Source organism: Molossus molossus, unplaced genomic scaffold, assembly GCF_014108415.1.
Source record: "Molossus molossus isolate mMolMol1 unplaced genomic scaffold, mMolMol1.p scaffold_m16_p_13, whole genome shotgun sequence".
Taxonomy (NCBI): domain Eukaryota; kingdom Metazoa; phylum Chordata; class Mammalia; order Chiroptera; family Molossidae; genus Molossus; species Molossus molossus.
In genome coordinates this window covers 84,717,758-84,735,449 of record NW_023425348.1, presented here as the reverse complement: position 1 = coordinate 84,735,449, position 17,692 = coordinate 84,717,758, and the positions used below count along the sequence as shown (strand labels likewise).

The 17,692-nt window shown below is 38.3% G+C and overlaps 2 protein-coding genes across 2 annotated transcripts; both read left to right on the top strand.

The window, feature by feature from the left end:
• The first annotated feature begins 1,160 nt into the window (after positions 1-1,160).
• Positions 1,161-2,099, top strand: LOC118628262 (olfactory receptor 1030-like). The gene has a single exon (XM_036259104.1). The coding sequence runs from the start codon at positions 1,161-1,163 to the stop codon at positions 2,097-2,099; it is 939 nt and encodes a 312-aa protein (XP_036114997.1).
• Positions 2,100-7,990: 5,891 nt separating this feature from the next.
• LOC118628043 (olfactory receptor 1030-like) lies at positions 7,991-8,929 on the top strand. The gene has a single exon (XM_036258728.1). It carries the CDS (start codon positions 7,991-7,993, stop codon positions 8,927-8,929), a length of 939 nt encoding a protein of 312 aa, XP_036114621.1.
• Positions 8,930-17,692: the final 8,763 nt, after the last annotated feature.

The following is a 17,692-nucleotide window of genomic DNA, read 5'->3' as shown; positions in this document are numbered from 1 at the left end:
CCCTAAATAACAATTTTGTTATAAACTCTTCAGGTTCTTTGTGTCCATGCTGTCATTGAGAAATCACTCTTCTTTCACAGGTAAGATTAGCTGTTATAAAATATATGTTGGAATCTAGAAATTTTATGCAATAAAATAAAATTATGAGCTGAAACATATTCTGGTGAATTAGTAATTGTCTTGAATTAAATTGTATTATATCACACTATTCTCAGAATAAGGATTTTAAATGTACAGTGGAATGGTATTTACAATGATGAGAGAACTAGACCAAGGAGAACATTCACTCCACCAGGAATCGCCGATTGCCCCCGTTTGGGAAGGCACTGGTCTAGGTGACATTGAGGCTACAGCTACAGAGTGGATAGAATCCTTATTCCAAAGGGGCTCACACTTTGATACTGAGTTTTATTTTAGACTATATCTGAATTTTTTTTTCACCAAAAAATTACAGTAGCTACAACTTATTAAAGGCTTACTGCATGTCAGGCATATTTTTAAAGTTTTACCTGGATGAGCTCTCTGACATGGAGGAAGGTGGTATTAGTAATTACATTGTATGCCTGTGGAATCATGGGGACAGAAAAATGAACATGCCCAAACCTCACCAGGAATTACAGGAAAATGAACATGCACTGCCTGATGAAGGTATAACCTGAAAACAGACTTGAGTTTAGAGAGGCAGGTAGACAGATTCTAATTGTATAAAAATGCATTTCACTTCCTTAAGTCCATTCAGATGTGAAAAACAGATGAGTTTCAATAATGATCCTGTAGATACTACACAAAAGGCACATTGGAAAAAATAGTATTACAATTTCCAAGAAAAGCAATACTTAAAAATATCATTTCAGGACATTGTAGGTGAACAAATGTGAGAGAGACTTGCAGAAAAGAGAAAGGATTTTCAAATACGAACAGACGTTCAGAAAAGCATGTAACAATATGACTCCCTTTATATAAAAGAGTGCCATATATATTTAGATATTGAAACATTCAACGGGATGCTTAGTAGGCTTCTTCTTTATGCCACAGGTATTTACACATTTGGGAGAAGAGGAAGAAGTATCAGAAGACATGATGGGGATAATGGATGAGTGACGAGAGACCTGTATCTCTGTTTTCTTTATTGAGACCTCTTTGGAAGCCAAGCCAAGACAATGTCAAAGAAGAACTACACAGTGGTGACTGAGTTTATCCTCCTGGGTCTGACCGATAGAGCAGAGTTGCAGCCTGTCCTTTTTGTGGTGTTCCTGGTCATCTACCTGATCACAGTAACTGGCAATATGAGCCTGATTTTGTTAATCAGGAGTGACTCAAAACTAAACACTCCAATGTACTTCTTCCTCAGCCACCTCTCTTTTGTAGACCTCTGTTATGCCACCACCATCACCCCCCAGATGCTGGTTAATTTCTTATCCAAGAGAAAAACCATTTCTGCCATTGGTTGCTTTATACAATTCCACTTTTTCATTTCCTTGGTGATCACAGATTATTATATGCTCACAGTGATGGCTTATGACCGCTACATGGCTATCTGCAAACCCTTGTTATATGGTAGCAAAATGTCCCGAAGTGTCTGTATCACTCTCGTTATGGTTCCTTATACTTATGGCTTTGCAAATGGTCTGGTCCAGACCATCCTGATGCTTCGTCTCTCCTTCTGTGGACACAATGAAATCAACCACTTCTACTGTGCAGACCCACCTCTGTTAGTTCTTGCCTGCTCAGATACTTATGTCAAAGAAACTGCCATGCTCGTGGGGGCTGGTTCCAACCTCACCTGCTCTGTCACCATGATTTTCCTCTCCTACATTTTCATTTTCGCAGCCATTTTGCGCATTCGCTCCGCTGAGGGGAGGCGCAAGGCCTTCTCCACCTGTGGGTCCCATCTGACAGCTGTCACTATCTTTTACGGGACACTGTTTTGCATGTATCTGAGATCCCCTTCAGAAACATCAGTGGAACAGGGGAAAATTGTAGCTGTGTTTTATATCTTTGTAAGTCCCATGCTAAATCCTTTGATCTACAGTCTGAGGAACAAAGATGTTAAAGAAGCGTTCAGGAAGGTTATCCAAAAGAAATTGTTTGCTAAATAAAGTAGACCTTTTGGACACAAGCATGCAATATATTCTTATTATCCGACCAATTAATGATACTATCACTTGCAATTAACTGATCAGTTTCTGTTACTGAGTATGTTTTGTCTTCCATAATTAGCATATGGAACGTGGAAGAATGTGTCAAATTATTTGCTAGTGTTTACAGTATCAAGTCAGTGAATTTAAAAGAGTGCATAGATATTCAAAGACATTACCCGAAGGCATTGTTATTGCTCTTTAAAGTCAACAGAGAACAGCTGATCCCATCCATGATACTCGTACTGGTGCAAAGTTATAAAGACATTACCAAAGGATGCTATGGCAATGACCATCCATTAGATTTGTATAGTGCTTAATAATTTTAAAACTACTTTCCAGAAACTTCTTAACCATGGTAGATGAGTTTTGTTTTCTTCTTCCCGTTATACAAACTATATAGCAATTAACATCTGTGGGGATCTGAGATATTTTTCTCTTAGATAAAAATGCCACATTTTCCTTAGAAGGTGTTTTATTTATTTATTGTTATTATTATTATTTCTTATTTTTACTCACATGTATCCCCATCTGAAAACTGGTTTTGTGTTTTCACTCGTTCATTTTTTATTGTGTACTATTTTCAGCATATAGTAAGAAATAAAAAAAGTAATAAAAAGACCACCTGTGTAAGCCTTGCTGATCATTATTAAGTCTCCACACAATGCCACTTTTGTTTCAAATATTTCAGAGATTCAAATATTTCTGAAATTGAGTCTTCCTGGCCTGAATCTGTTTTTCTCTCAATTTCTTGCACTAAACCCTAATATGAATTTAATGTTTCTCATTCTTATGTTGAGCTTTGTCACTTGTTAGTGTTCTTGTATACACAGAATTATAGTAGTTTTTATATTTAAAATGATATAGATAAAATCGCTCTATGTATTCTTGTGCAATTTATTTTATTTTTCACTACACATTGTTAGACTTAATCATGCTGAGTCATTCATTAGACTTATTCATGCTAAATCAGCAGCATTTTTCAATGATATACAAGGTGTGGCAAAAGTAGGTTTATAGGTGTGAGATTGTGAAACACATAGTAAATAAAGCTATTTTAATAATCATAACCTGCATTTCTTTTTTTCATATGAACATCCATAAGCTACTTTTGTCCCACCCTGTATTCTATGTCAATATATAAATCTGCCACAATATATTCTTCTTCCTAGTTCTCCTACTAATTACAGCAGTCCTTTTAGCATATCTTGCAGTGCTGGTTGGGTGTTAATATATTCCCTTAGGCTTTTTTTGTCTGGAAAGCTTTTTATTTGACCTTCTATTTTGAATGGTAGCCTTGTTGGATAGAGTAGTCTTGGATTCAGGTCTTTGTTTTTCATGACCTTGATTACTTCATGCCACTCCCTTCTTGCCTGTAGTGTTTCTGTTAAGAAGTCAGCTGAGAGCCTATGGGGTTTCCTTTATAGGTAACCTGTTGCTTATATCTTGCTGCCTTTAGGATTATCTCTTTGTCTTTAATCTTTGGCATTTTAATTACTATGTGTCTTGGTGTGGGCCTGTTTGGGTTCTTCTTACATTGGGCTCTCTGAGCTATTTGAACTTGCATGCCTTCTTCCTTCACAAAGTTAGAAATTTTTCTGTCAATATTTCTTCAAATATATTCTCTAACCCTTGCCCATTTTCTTCCTTTTCGCTGACACCTATGATGCGAATGTTATTACGTTTCAAGGTGTCCCACAGTTCTCTTAAGCTGTGTTCTTATTTTTTTAATCATTTTTTTCTTCTGGATTTCTGATTGGTTGATTTTTTCTAACCTATCTTCTAATTCACTGATCTAGTCCTCAGCGTCCTACACTCTGCTGTTTAGTCCTTCCAATGTGTTCTTAATTTCTCCTATATAATTCTTTATTTCCACTTGGTTGGTTTTCAATGTTTCTATATCTTTTTTCATGGTGCTGATGTCCTTATTCATGCTGCTGAGCTGCCTTAAGATGATGGCTCTGAACTCTACCTCTGATAATTCGCTTAGCTGCACTTCATTGATCTCATCTTCAATAGAGTTCTCTTGTTCTTTCATTTGGGATTTGTTTCTTTTTTTTCTTCACCATTCTGGCTATCTCAGTGGAGCCTGCCAAATTTTTCCTGTGGGTGTTGGTGTTCTGCTGTTTGTGGCTCCCTGTCCTGGGTTTGGATGAGCCTGGGTGGGCCCACGTTAAACACCACTGTCAAGTCTTACTTTTCTGGGTAGATTTGCAAGCCCAGGAAAGATTCAGTTATGCTCTAGCTTTTTCCTGGTGGCTAGTAGTCTCAGTTACTCAGTGCCTTGGATTATAGCCCTGGTGTTCTGCATAAGAGGATTTCCAGAGGGTGGAATAGATGGTGGCTGTTAATGAGCCTCAATTTTTATTTCTTTGCCTCACCTGGGAAAGGCTGAATCTCCAAGGGGTGGGCTGTTGCTTTTCCCCACAACTAGGAGAAGGTGCACACTGGCTACCGTTTTTGTGGCTTAACTCAGCAAAAACTCTGAGTGCCCTCCAAATCCCTGTTGTTCCCACAGACTTCCAGCCCAGTCTGCCCTCCCTCTGCTGTAGCCCCCAGGTGAGTGGCTGTGGCTATTTTAGTGCTCTGTCCAGGCTCTCTGGGCTGTGGAGCAGGCTTGGTCTTTATTCCTCAAGAGAGCTGCTTATAGCTAAGACTGCTGCTGTCCATGGGCTCCCAGCCCACCACCCTCTTGTGCCTCCGCTGATCCTACCGGTGTCTCTGGTTATATGGTCCTGTTCTGCTGCTTTTCTGTTGCTTTTTTCTGAGGATTTGTCTTTATTTTAGTTGTAATTCCTGTTTGGTCCTGGGAGATCATCTGCATGGCTTCTATTCACTCTGCCTCGTTTTTCACATTCTCTAAGCCTATCTTGTGTGCAGCTGGGTCACACAGACCTTTCTGGTGCCCCCGCACCCTGCAGGTCCCAGGAGTAACTGGATGGCACACGCCCTCTGGGGACTGGGCTCTGTGCCTATGTTATGGGGTGCTGGGTCGCACAGGTCTCTGGTGCTTCAGCACTCCACAGGCCCCATGGGTAGTGGGTAACTAGATCTCGCAGTCCCTGCTGGGTGGCACAGGCCTCTCTGGTGCCCCTGCACCCTGCAGTTCCTGCGGGTGGGCAGCTGGATTGCACCAGTCTCTCTAGGGCTCCAGCTTCCCACTGCACTTGTAAGCTACTGGATGCACAGACCTCTGTGGTGCCCCAGGTCCTGCTGCTGGCGGCTGGGGAGTGCTGCTGCCCTGTGGGGCTCAACTGCTGCTCAGCTTTTGCTGTAGATTTTGGGGATAGTTCTCATCTGCTGGTCTGTGCTTTTGTTGCCTGGGGATAGATTTCTGCTCCCCAGCTTCTGTTGCTGGGGGTATATCTGGTCTCTGATTGGGCTGCTACTATGGGGAATGGTGCTGGGCTCTGGGCTGTCCAGGGCTTCCATAGCAGGCACCTTAGAAGCTCCACTACTGTGCACTGGTCTGTGTTGACACGGAGTGTCCACTGGTCCGATGGCGCCAGGCACAGGTGGGTTCGGCTTGCTGGGCCCTACCTACTCCCACTGCCTCCTCCCAGGGAAGACCCGGCATCTTCCAAAATGGTGGGAACTCCCCATGGAGCAGGAAGAAGCACCCTGAAGGGCCATTTATTGCGGTAGCCAGCTGCTCTTGTCCACAGCACAGGAACTTTCTGCTCCGTGTCTCTGTACTGCAGGGGTTTGGTTGTCCACCTTCATGTCCACTCACACTCTCTCACACACTCGCTCACTCTCTCACACACTCACCCTCCCTCCGGTCCTGCCCACTGCTATCTTCCGTGTTGAAATCCAAATAACCTTTATATATGAACCATGCTTTATTTTTTCTCATATATTTCATTACTTTTTAAATTGCTATTTATTTATGTGATTCTATATATAATAGATTTCTGCTTCTAGTTCTGTATTGGCTGGGCAGTGGCTATTGTTACCAGAGCCCAATGAGAGCTAAAACCAGGAAGAAATTTCCTGGCCACCTTCTTTCCCAACACACATATCAGCCGAAGTTTGCTTGGAAGGACTCAGCCATTCTAACACTCTTATTGTGAATTTAGAGAGAAGAAGAAAGAAACTAAGCTACTTTTCTCTTCTTCCTACCTCTGATATTCTGCTTATTTCTCTCATTGTCCAAATTCAGCTGCATGATAGTTACTGAAGGAGTTTTATTGATGCACTCCATAAGGGCTAAATTCCACATGAATGAAGCAAGGTAGAGAAGAGAAGAGAAGACAATAGGTCTCAGGGGGGCAGGGTGACAGTAAAAGAACCACCAGCACAACTATATTACCTATAATGTATCCACAATGTTCCTGCTATTTATATTTGTTTCTATTAAAAAGATAAATGACAAGGTCATTGAAAGTTAGTTGATCTTCCAGGGGTTTTTCAGACTTCAAAACTCTTCTGCTCTACCATGCACTATTCTATATTAAGTGTTGTAGACAAGAGAACTTAATATTTTTCTCAAGTCAAAAGATATTAAGACCCTCAAGCATAAGCTAAAATAAATAATGAATCCCATCACTTCATGTTTCTTAGGACATTTGATTCCCTGATGATATTGGAGAGTGGCAAAAATTAAGTCCTCAGTGAGCATAAGATGTACAAAAGAATGAAACCACAGTGGTTGCTTTCTAGTAGAAATAATTGAACCATAGGGATTCGGTCCCTATATAACAACTGTGTTGCAAACTCTTCAGGTTCTTTGAGTCCATGCTGTCATTGAGAAATCACTCTTCTTTCACAGGTAAGATTAGCTGTTATAAAATATATGTTGGAATCTAGAAATTTTATTCAATAAAATAAAATTATGAGCTGAAACATATTCTGGTGAATTAGTAATTGTCTTGAATTAAATTGTATTATATCACACTATTCTCAGAATAAGGATTTTAAATGTACAGTGGAATGGTATTTACAATGATAAGAGAACTAGACCAAGGAGAACATTCACTCCACCAGGAATCGCCGATTGCCCCCGTTTGGGAAGGCACTGGTCTAGGTGCCATTGAGGCTACAGCTACAGATTGGATAGAATCCTTATTCCAAAGGAGCTCACACTTTGATACTGAGTTTTATTTTAGACTATATCTGAATTTTTTTCACCAAAAAATTACAGTAGCTACAACTTATTAAGTGCTTAATACATGCCAGGCATATTTTTAAAGTTTTACCTGTATGAGCTCTCTGACATGGAGGAAGGTGGTATTAGTAATCACATTGTATGCCTGTGGAATCATGGGGACAGAAAAATGAATAACGTGCCCAAACCTCACCAGGAATTACAGGAAAATGAACATGCACTGCATGATGAGGGTATAACCTTTAAACAGCTTTCAGTTTAGAGGGGCAGGTAGACAGAATCTCACTCTATGAAAATGTGTTCCATTTCCTTAAGTCCATTCAGATGTGAAAAACAGATGAGTTTCAATAATGATCCTGTGGATACTACACAAAAGGCACATTGGAAAAAATAGTATTACAATTTCCAAGAAAAGCAATACGTAAAAATATCATTTCAGGACATTGTAGGTGAACAAATGTGAGAGAGACTTGCAGAAAAGAGAAAGGATTTTCAAATATGAATAGATATGCAGAAAAGCATGTAACAATATGACTGCCTTTATATATAAGAGTGCCATATATATTTAGATATTGAAACATTCAACGGGATGCTTAGTAGGCTTCTTCTTTATGCCACAGGTATTTACACATTTGGGAGAAGAGGAAGAAGTATCAGATGACATGATGGGGGTAATGGATGAGTGACAAGAGACCTGTATCTCTGTTTTCTTTATTGAGACCTCTTTGGAAGCCAAGCCAAGACAATGTCAAAGAAGAACTACACAGTGGTGACTGAGTTTATCCTCCTGGGTCTGACCGATAGAGCAGAGTTGCAGCCTGTCCTTTTTGTGGTGTTCCTGGTCATCTACCTGATCACAGTAACCGGCAATATGAGCCTGATTTTGTTAATCAGGAGTGACTCAAAACTAAACACTCCAATGTACTTCTTCCTCAGCCACCTCTCTTTTGTAGACCTCTGTTATGCCACCACCATCACCCCCCAGATGCTGGTTAATTTCTTATCCAAGAGAAAAACCATTTCTGCCATTGGTTGCTTTATACAATTCCACTTTTTCATTTCCTTGGTGATCACAGATTATTATATGCTCACAGTGATGGCTTATGACCGCTACATGGCTATCTGCAAACCCTTGTTATATGGTAGCAAAATGTCCCGAAGTGTCTGTATCACTCTCGTTATGGTTCCTTATACTTATGGCTTTGCAAATGGTCTGGTCCAGACCATCCTGATGCTTCGTCTCTCTTTCTGTGGACAAAATGAAATCAACCACTTCTACTGTGCAGACCCACCTCTGTTAGTTCTTGCCTGCTCAGATACTTATGTCAAAGAAACTGCTATGTTTGTGGTGGCTGGTTCCAACCTCACCTGCTCTGTCACCATGATTTTCCTCTCCTACATTTTCATTTTCGCAGCCATTTTGCGCATTCGCTCCGCTGAGGGGAGGCGCAAGGCCTTCTCCACCTGTGGGTCCCATCTGACAGCTGTCACTATCTTTTACGGGACACTGTTTTGCATGTATCTGAGATCCCCTTCAGAAACATCAGTGGAACAGGGGAAAATTGTAGCTGTGTTTTATATCTTTGTAAGTCCCATGCTAAATCCTTTGATCTATAGTCTGAGGAACAAAGATGTTAAAGAAGCGTTCAGGAAGGTTATGCAAAAGAAATTGTTTGCTAAATAAAGTAGATCTTTTGGACACAAGCATGCAATATATCCTTATTATCTGGCCAATTAAGGATACTATCACTTACAATTAACTGATCAGTTTCAGTCACTGAATATGTTTTGTCCTCCATAATTAACATATGGAACGTGGAAGAATGTGTCAAGTTATTGCTAGTGTTTACAGTATTATGTCAGTGAATTAAAAAGACTGCATAGAAATTCAAAGACATTACCCGAAGGCATTGTTATCGCTCTTTAAAGTCAACAGAGAACAGATGATCCCATGCATGATACTCGTACTGGTGCAAAGTTATAAAGACATTACCAAAGGATGCTATGGCAATGACCATCCATTAGATTTGTATAGTGCTTAATAATTTTGAATCTCTTTTCCAGAAACTTCTTAACCATGGCAGATGAGTTTTGTTTTCTTCTTCCCGTTATACAAACTATATAGCAATTAACATCTGTGGTTATCTGAGATATTTTTCTCTTAGATAAAAATGCCACATTTTCCTTAGAAGGTGTTTTATTTATTTATTGTTATTATTATTATTATTTCTTATTTTTACTAACATGCATCCCTATCTGAGTACTGGTTTTGTGTTTTCACTTGTTCATTTTTTATTGTGTAGTATTTTCAGCATATAGTCAGAAATATAAAAGTAATAAAAAGACCACCTGTGTAAGCCTTGCTGATCATTATTAAGTCTCCACACAATGCCACTTTTGTTTCAAATATTTCAGAGATTCAGATATTTCTAAAATTGAGTCTCCCTGGCCCAAATCTCTTTTCTCTCAATTTCTTGCACTAAACCCTAATATGAATTTAATGTTTCTCATTCTTATGTTGAGCTTTGTCACTTGTTAGTGTTCTTGTATACACAGAATTATAGTAGTTTTTAGATTTAAAATGGTATAGATAAAATCGCTCTATGTATTCTTGTGCAATTTATTTTATTTTTCACTACACATTGTTAGACTTAGTCATGCTGAATCATACATTAGACTTATTCATGCTAAATCAGCAGCATTTTTCAATGATATACAAGGTGTGGCAAAAGTAGGTTTATAGCTTTGAGATTGTGAAACACAGAGTAAATAAATCTATTTTAATAATCATAACCTGCATTTCTTTTTTTCATATGAACATCCATAAGCTACTTTTGTCCCACATATATCTATGTCAATATATAAATCTGCCACAATATATTAATCTATTCTATTATTGATGGGCAATTGCATTATTCTATTTCGTGATAATATGAAAATCCAGAAATAAATTTTCTTGTGAAATTCTGAATGCATTGTAGTTTTAGAGTTCCTTTCATGTAGGTACCTAGATGATAATATCTGTTATGAGATAGGAGCATCTGTGCATTTACTAGATGTAGCCGAATTGTTTTACCAAATTACATTCCTGTCAGTACCATGTGAGAGTGTCTTTACTCCACATTCTTGTCAACCCAATACATTGTCAGACTTTGAAAATATTTTCCAATTTGATGGTGCAAAATGTATCCTCATTTCTTGTTTAAGTTTTTGAATTATGATTACAACAGAAGCTAAGGAATTTTAAGTGCTTGATGGTAATTGAAAATTTTTTTTTACTTGTATGTCTATATTCTTGTTTGCTTTCAGCTGGGTTATTTTATATTTATTTTCTACATTTGTAATAGATCTTATGTATTCTTTACTAGGTACTAATCTGTTAATGATCTATGCAATGCAAATATCTTCAACCTGTTTGTAGTTTGAATTTTATTTCTGTGCATGGTATATTGAGTGGTACAAAAGATTTTCATTTTAATGTAGTTCAAATAGATCAACCTTTTCTTATGGTTGTGTTTTGAATGTCTCGTCTAAACAATAATTTTCTGTTATACACATACTCGCCTAACCTTTCATTTTTTAAAGTTTTGCTTTGCATGTGTAAGTCTTTATTTTTCCAGCTATCATAAATATTGCAAAACAAACTCTAACAAACTTTTAATAAAAACAATTAAATTTCTATTTTTGAGTACTTAATACCTTTCTCATTGAATGTTCAGTGTGAACTGTGTTATGTATCAAGTTTTCATATATGTATCAGTGTGTTTCTGGGTTCTTTATTCTAGGACCAAGTTGTCAATCCGTTCATCACTACAAACTTCTTTATAAGAATAGCTTTGTTGACCCTCATCTGGAAGTTTGAAACATTAGAATATTTTCTTTAAGGATCTATGACAAAAGAAGCTTTTAAAATGAATAGAAGTACCTGTATTCTATGCAGAGTCTATCTCCATCGTTTCTCCAGAAGGCACGTGAAACCAACCTCATTGATCCAGTTTGGTGTCTATGAGAATGAGAAATAAAAATATTAATAGTCTCTATTTTGTCTTGTACTTACTCTCTTATTTTGGTAGTCACCTTCACAATTATTCCTTACTTATGTTATGGTTTAACATATTTTTCAAGGTGTCATCAGTTCTGAATGCCTTGTATATTCTTTCTTTTCTATCCAAACTCGGTCAATTCTCAAGCCGGAAGATGCTATATTGTGTTTCAAGAGTTCACAGGGGAAACAGCAGCAGAAGTGATTTTACTCGTTAGGCATCACAGGTGATACATTTCCTGCTGGGCAGTTTGCACACCATCCATGTCAGGCCATCCTTCTGAAACCAGACACAAAAGGGTCTGGTCTGCCTGCTGCTACCAGATTCAAATAAGTAGAGAAGATATTGAACCTTTGTGGATTATTAATCAGATAGCTGGCAATCTGAAAGCGCAACATATGTAACACCCTGAAAAGACCACACTGACATTTCTTTTCAAACAAGCTCTTATATAGGGTTAGTGGGTGGGGAAAAAACCACTAAAGTTAGTGAGTTTCCAGAGTTTGCCTTCTTTCATTGTCCTTGCAAAGATTAGCGCTGGAATGTTGTCTGCCTTCAGATAGCTTTTGTCCTCGATCTGCACTTAGAATGTATTTTTTTTTGAGTGACAGGCTCATCTGGGCTCCAGGGCTGCCTTATCTCCAAGGCCTCTTCTTCTTCTTGCAGAACATCCTCCAGTTCCCTGGGGTCTGTAAGAAAATCTCTTCTTTTAGTGAGTAGCTATTAGACAACTGTGATTCTATTTCTATTATGTGCCACTCCCCTATCACTTTGATCATCATTGGCATTTCCTCCTGACACATACCAAATTCTCATTTGTAAAACAAAGATAATAATTCTAATGACTCGTGGAGTACTATGAGTGAATGCCTAGTACATGTTAAGTATTCAGTGCTTACTACCTATAATAATTACCCACATTCTGTTTTTTGTTGTGGTGGTGGTTTCTTAAGCAAATTAGTTACTTACCACATTTATCTCCCTACATTTTGAGAGATAAGAAAATGAGCTCAATAAAATACAAAGTTACTTGGGAGAGAATACCAAGACTTCTTTTTTATCCACTGGATTAAGTATACATTGTATACTCCTTCAGTTACGTAGCAAGTGTTTATTGATCAACTGTTATCTTCTAGGGCCTACACTTGGTATGATTACAGTTATAGCCCATAAGGCTTTGTAGTCTAATGGTGGCAATAAAATCATTAGAAAGAGTCAAGCTGATGTGGCTCAGTGGGTTGAGCATTGGACCATAAACTGAGAGGTCCCGGTTAGATTCCCGGTTAGGGCATATGTCCAGGTTGTGGGCTCAATCCCCAGTAGGGGGTGTGCAGATGTTTCTATCTCTCTCTCTAAAAACATCAATAAAAACAAAACAAAAAACATTAGAAAGTAATTAAACAGTGTGTGTTAGACAAGGACAGGGAAAGAGTGCTACAATGCATGGAGGAAGGTCAAACTCAGTTCTCTGAAAGTAGAGATAACATCCTTGGAGAAGAATTCAATTTGCCTTTCCTACTGCCCAAAACAACTTGATTCTGATGAGAATAGGAAAAGTACTGATTGGAGGAAATCTAAGGGAATGTTATTAAAACGACGAGGGAAGGATAAAACGTGACTGTAGCTTGAGGAATGGCAGCCACCTGCCATTGATAAAGTACTCAATTTGCGATGTGAGGACAGGAATTCAAATCCTACCCTGCCACTTACTAGCTGTGAGGCACCCGGTACAATCAATCACTGTTCTTTTAATGGAGTCTGTGTTTATTTGGCTGTAAGTTCAGGGTCGAGTCCCTAACCCTTAGGGTTATTTGGAGAAATCAATTAAATCACCTTCGTGAGAGTTGTCCACACATAGTGAGTGTTCACCAAGGTGTTTGCCAAAGACCCTGCTTGTTTCGCAGTCCTGTTGATGGCAGACCCTACTCTAGACATCAGTGTTCATGAGAGAGGATAGTGCTCTGGATTTTAATAAGCGATACTCTGAGAAAAAGAAAACAAAATAAAACATCAAACATCACACACACACAAAAAGAAAAAAAAAGTGTAAAATCAGACCATGGCCGAAATTTCAAGATGACACCTTTTTGTGTGTCTTCCACAAATGGTGAATTTAACATTATAGAAATTATGACTGAGACATATAATTAGCTTTCTGATCCCAGCGTGTTCCAATTAAACCCAAGAGGGTGATTCTTAATGTAACACTCATTGCTGATACTCTTAAGTCCTTCTGAGATTTGCTTTAAGAGCACATCCCTCCCACATCCGGTTATAAGTAGAGTTACATTTTACAGCTTTGAGAGGCATCAAGACACTTCCTTAATCAGAGGTTGGGAAAACAGCTGCTTATCAGGACCAGAAGTAAGTCTTGGTGTTTTACCATCTTTATTCTTTATTTTGAGTCAAAAGAAAATTGTATTCAAGTCTTAAACCGAGGACCACAAATTATACGCATTTCCATTCTTAAAAATCAATTTTTTTTCCTGACTTTGCAAAAAAGTGAGCTTGTGAATCTTGAGTTTTTGTTGTGAACAAGGACATACCTTTCGCTCAGTGGCTGTGGGCTGACATCAACTATGAAAGTCAACTCTATTCCTTGCAATACTCATTACTTGCCTACTTTATGTAAATAACTTTTCTAAGTACTTTAAATGATTTCACTGTTTTATTACTCTTGATAATTGCATTTCCAATTTTACAGCTGGGAAACAAGATGAGACAGGTTAAGTACCTGGCCACTGCCATGGACTTCATAACTGATGGAGCCAGAATCAGAATCACTAAATGGAATTAGAGTCAAGAAATTCTGACTTTCTCATTACTAAAGTACTGACTCGTTAGACATCATGTTAAAGCAAGCCTGGCATAACCTAATTAGATTTACTTATTTTGAGAAAACTGCAGCTGAGCTAAATGTTACCCAAGTTGACCGAGTAAGTTGGTGACAAAGCTGGATATAGGTTCCAGACCCACCCAGAACCTTTGGTTGATTGATGGGATTCTCCTGCAAACACAGAAGAAGCTAAATTAGTGGCTTAGTGCTTCCCTTGTCATGAGCATCTGCTCATCAGGGCCTCCTGCTGATGAGTCAGACATTAGTTACATCGATAATGGGGTTGATCTACTTAGGATGCATGTGCCAAGTTAACACAGGGCCTGTGCTGGCCCTCAGGCTGGGCTCTCAGTCCAGAAGCCCATTGTACACCCTTTCTCTCCTTGAAGATGCTCTCAGGAATTGATATGATTTGAATCTCAATTGTTTCTTCTCCTTAATTATTTTTTTGAGCATTTCTAAATTATCATGATAGAGAGAAGGAGCAGAGGGCAATGAGGAGGAAACAGAGGTAACCCCATTCACTCTCCCTCCTGTAAACGGAAAAACCTTCTGGGAAACAGATTTGGACTAGTTGTCTTAGTTCTCAATGGCATAGAATTGATAGGTGTCCCTGAGGACAAAACACAAATCTACTTCAGTCAGTATTTTGTTTACCCTGCATCTCCCCTTTTCTAGAAGATGAAGCAATTAAATTATATTTACCAAGATTTTAAACACCTGTCAGGTTGTTTCTTTAAGATGACTGATTATTGTATTTGTACAGTTTGTCTCACATATATTCCGTATCTCCACTTTTACAAGCACAAGTAGAAGTCTTACTTCCTTCTGCAGACCTCAAATTTAACTTTGCTTCACCCTGTTTCCTCAAAATATGTACCTGCGATTCTTTTCTGTTTTCAGTAGCAGAGTTGGAACCTCAACTACTTTCCTTGACAACAGGCTTATTGAAATTCCCATTGATCTTTCTGGACAATGTTTTACAGACATGTATGTCACTGGTGCAAAATAATAAAAAAAGGCAAATCATCTGTTCCCTGCACACAAATAGAAGGACATTTTCAGGCATGGGACGGAGGTTTTACAATTTGTAGCTTTTTACTGTCCTGGAGCTGTTGTCTCTTCCCCTTCAGGGAGACATGCTTTCTGGTTGTGAACAAGAAAACCCTCAAGTTGCTTGTTCAGAAGGGGTTCACTTTCCCTCTGGCCTGACAAGGGCAGTCAGAGCAGCTGTGATTTTCTTCCTCTGTCAACACACACTGTTTTTGTTTTTTGGCCTCTCCCCACTCATCAGTACTTCCCTCAGCAGTCACTGAGCTTGTGAGTCAAAACTTTTCAGATCCCACAGGCAATCAGAAAGTGACAGGCAACAAATAGTCCTTCTTCAGAGGTTTGAAATTCCCGTCTCCTGATCTTTTTCCTTCCAGTTTCTCTGTCCATGTAACCACCTCCTGTTCTCTCTCTGGGATTTCCTGAGTAGAGGAGAATATGAAAGTAACTTCTATACCACACTGCTGTTGTCAACAAATCAATATGCTGTTTTCAGAGTATTTCCTGCTAGACACTTCTTGAAGACAAGCTGTGCCTAACTGATGGCTGCTATTCACCAGTGAAGGTCATTGATGTTCTTGGTGGGAAGGTCATAGGTAAAGATCAATGAAGTAAAACATGTGTATTTTAGGAAACCATTCAGCTGGGATTTTCTGTTCTCCTCTGCTTGAACTTGCACACACACACACACACACACACACACACACACACACCCAGGGGGACATCACTAACAGTTCCAAAGGAAGACCACATATGGTATCTTAGCATCTGCTCTTTATCCTTCCTGGAATACCCTTAAATCGCTTTACCTCTTGTCCTCTTCCTCCTTCAGTTAGTTGCTTAAACAGTCACATTTTCACGAGGTTTTATTTTGCTGATGTTATTTTTTAAAATTTGATCACCCTTTCCCCAAAGTGTACTCTCTTTATTTCTTTTCATAACAGTGCCACTTGAAACACCATGTACTTACAGTAATATCTATCTCTGTCCACTAGAATATGATATGAGAAGGGTAAGAGTTTTTGAAGTTTCTGTTCATTTTTGTGTCTACAGTGCCTGATTACATGCTAAGTTGGGTACCCATAATTACCTGTTTTGTGAATATTTAATTCGATGTTCACAATGGCTTGAGAAGGAGGCAGAATGGAAATTATAATCCTCCCTATTTGGGGAAAATCAAATGACTTATGGTGAGGGATAACTATATGTTATCAATAACCATTATTAGTGTATTCAACAAATGCTTATTATATACTTAACATTCTGGGTAAAGGAGATACATGTGTCATTCACTGTCTTTCTAATGTTTTTATTAAAACAAGTTTTAGTGACATTTTGAAATCAGGCAAGAATTAGGCAGGTTTAAATAATTTAAGTATGAGGAAAGAGCAGAAAATAAAAGCATATTGAGTGAAAGGAGGAGAGGATTCAGCACTAGCTGTGATACGAAGGAGCTAAAAAGCCATATATATGGTAATACTTCCAGGTAAATACAAGGTATGATTAATTACTTAACTACTAACTATGCAAAACATTTCTTTTCTTTATTAACATATTATGTAATTTCTGTAGACCATTCTCCAAGGACTGTGTGAGTATTCATTTGAGTTGACTTTTCATTGTTTACTTATTAACCATATGTTTATGAGACAATGGTCACGGTCTTTCGGTCCCTCTCTAAATCATCATCCTGGGAACACCTCCATTAGAATCGTCTGGATAATTGTTAATATAAAGATTCCAGTATCTCACGTCAGACTTGCTGAAACAAATTTTCTGTAATTCGCTTGATTAACAAGTTTTCAATCAATTGCTTAAAAAGCACTTAATTCTCCTGAGTATATGACTGCATGAAAAGCTCATGGGGATATAGAGATGAATAAAATACTGCATGCAGATCATTCTTTCATGCTTACATGATTGCTGTTTCTTTTCTTCTGAAATACGGTATATAAATATGTGCTTAGAAGCAACAATGTGAAAATGGACTGGAGCACTAATATATGAGTAGAAAGTTGTATATTATGGTGACGTGATGTGTTAGAGAATAAATTAGCAGTATGTAGAGTACCCTGGAAGAGGAAAGCAGAAAGGGATGAGTTCCATCTTCTGTATCACAGGAGTGCAGTGAGAAGAGCTTCACAAAGAACAGGCCTGGAAACTGGCCCTAAAGGATGAATAGAGTTTGAGAGGCAAAAATAGTTCATGGAGAAAGAGGCCAAGTATGTATGTATATGTGGATATAAGTTCTATATATCGATTTAAGGATGGGTATAAGTATAGATATCTATAGGTATAGCTGTAGGTACAAGTGTAGATAAAAGAAACATAATAGTAATTTAATATGAAGGCATAAATTATAAATGGTTTAGTAGAAGTACGAAATTGGTTTATGGGTAGTATTCATTTCAAATGACATGGATTTGGAGGAAAAAAAACATTTCAGTAATCAGTAACATTATTTGTACCTTCATGTCTGCCCTATTTTCATTTGTTTCAAGTTCAGGCACAGAGTCTC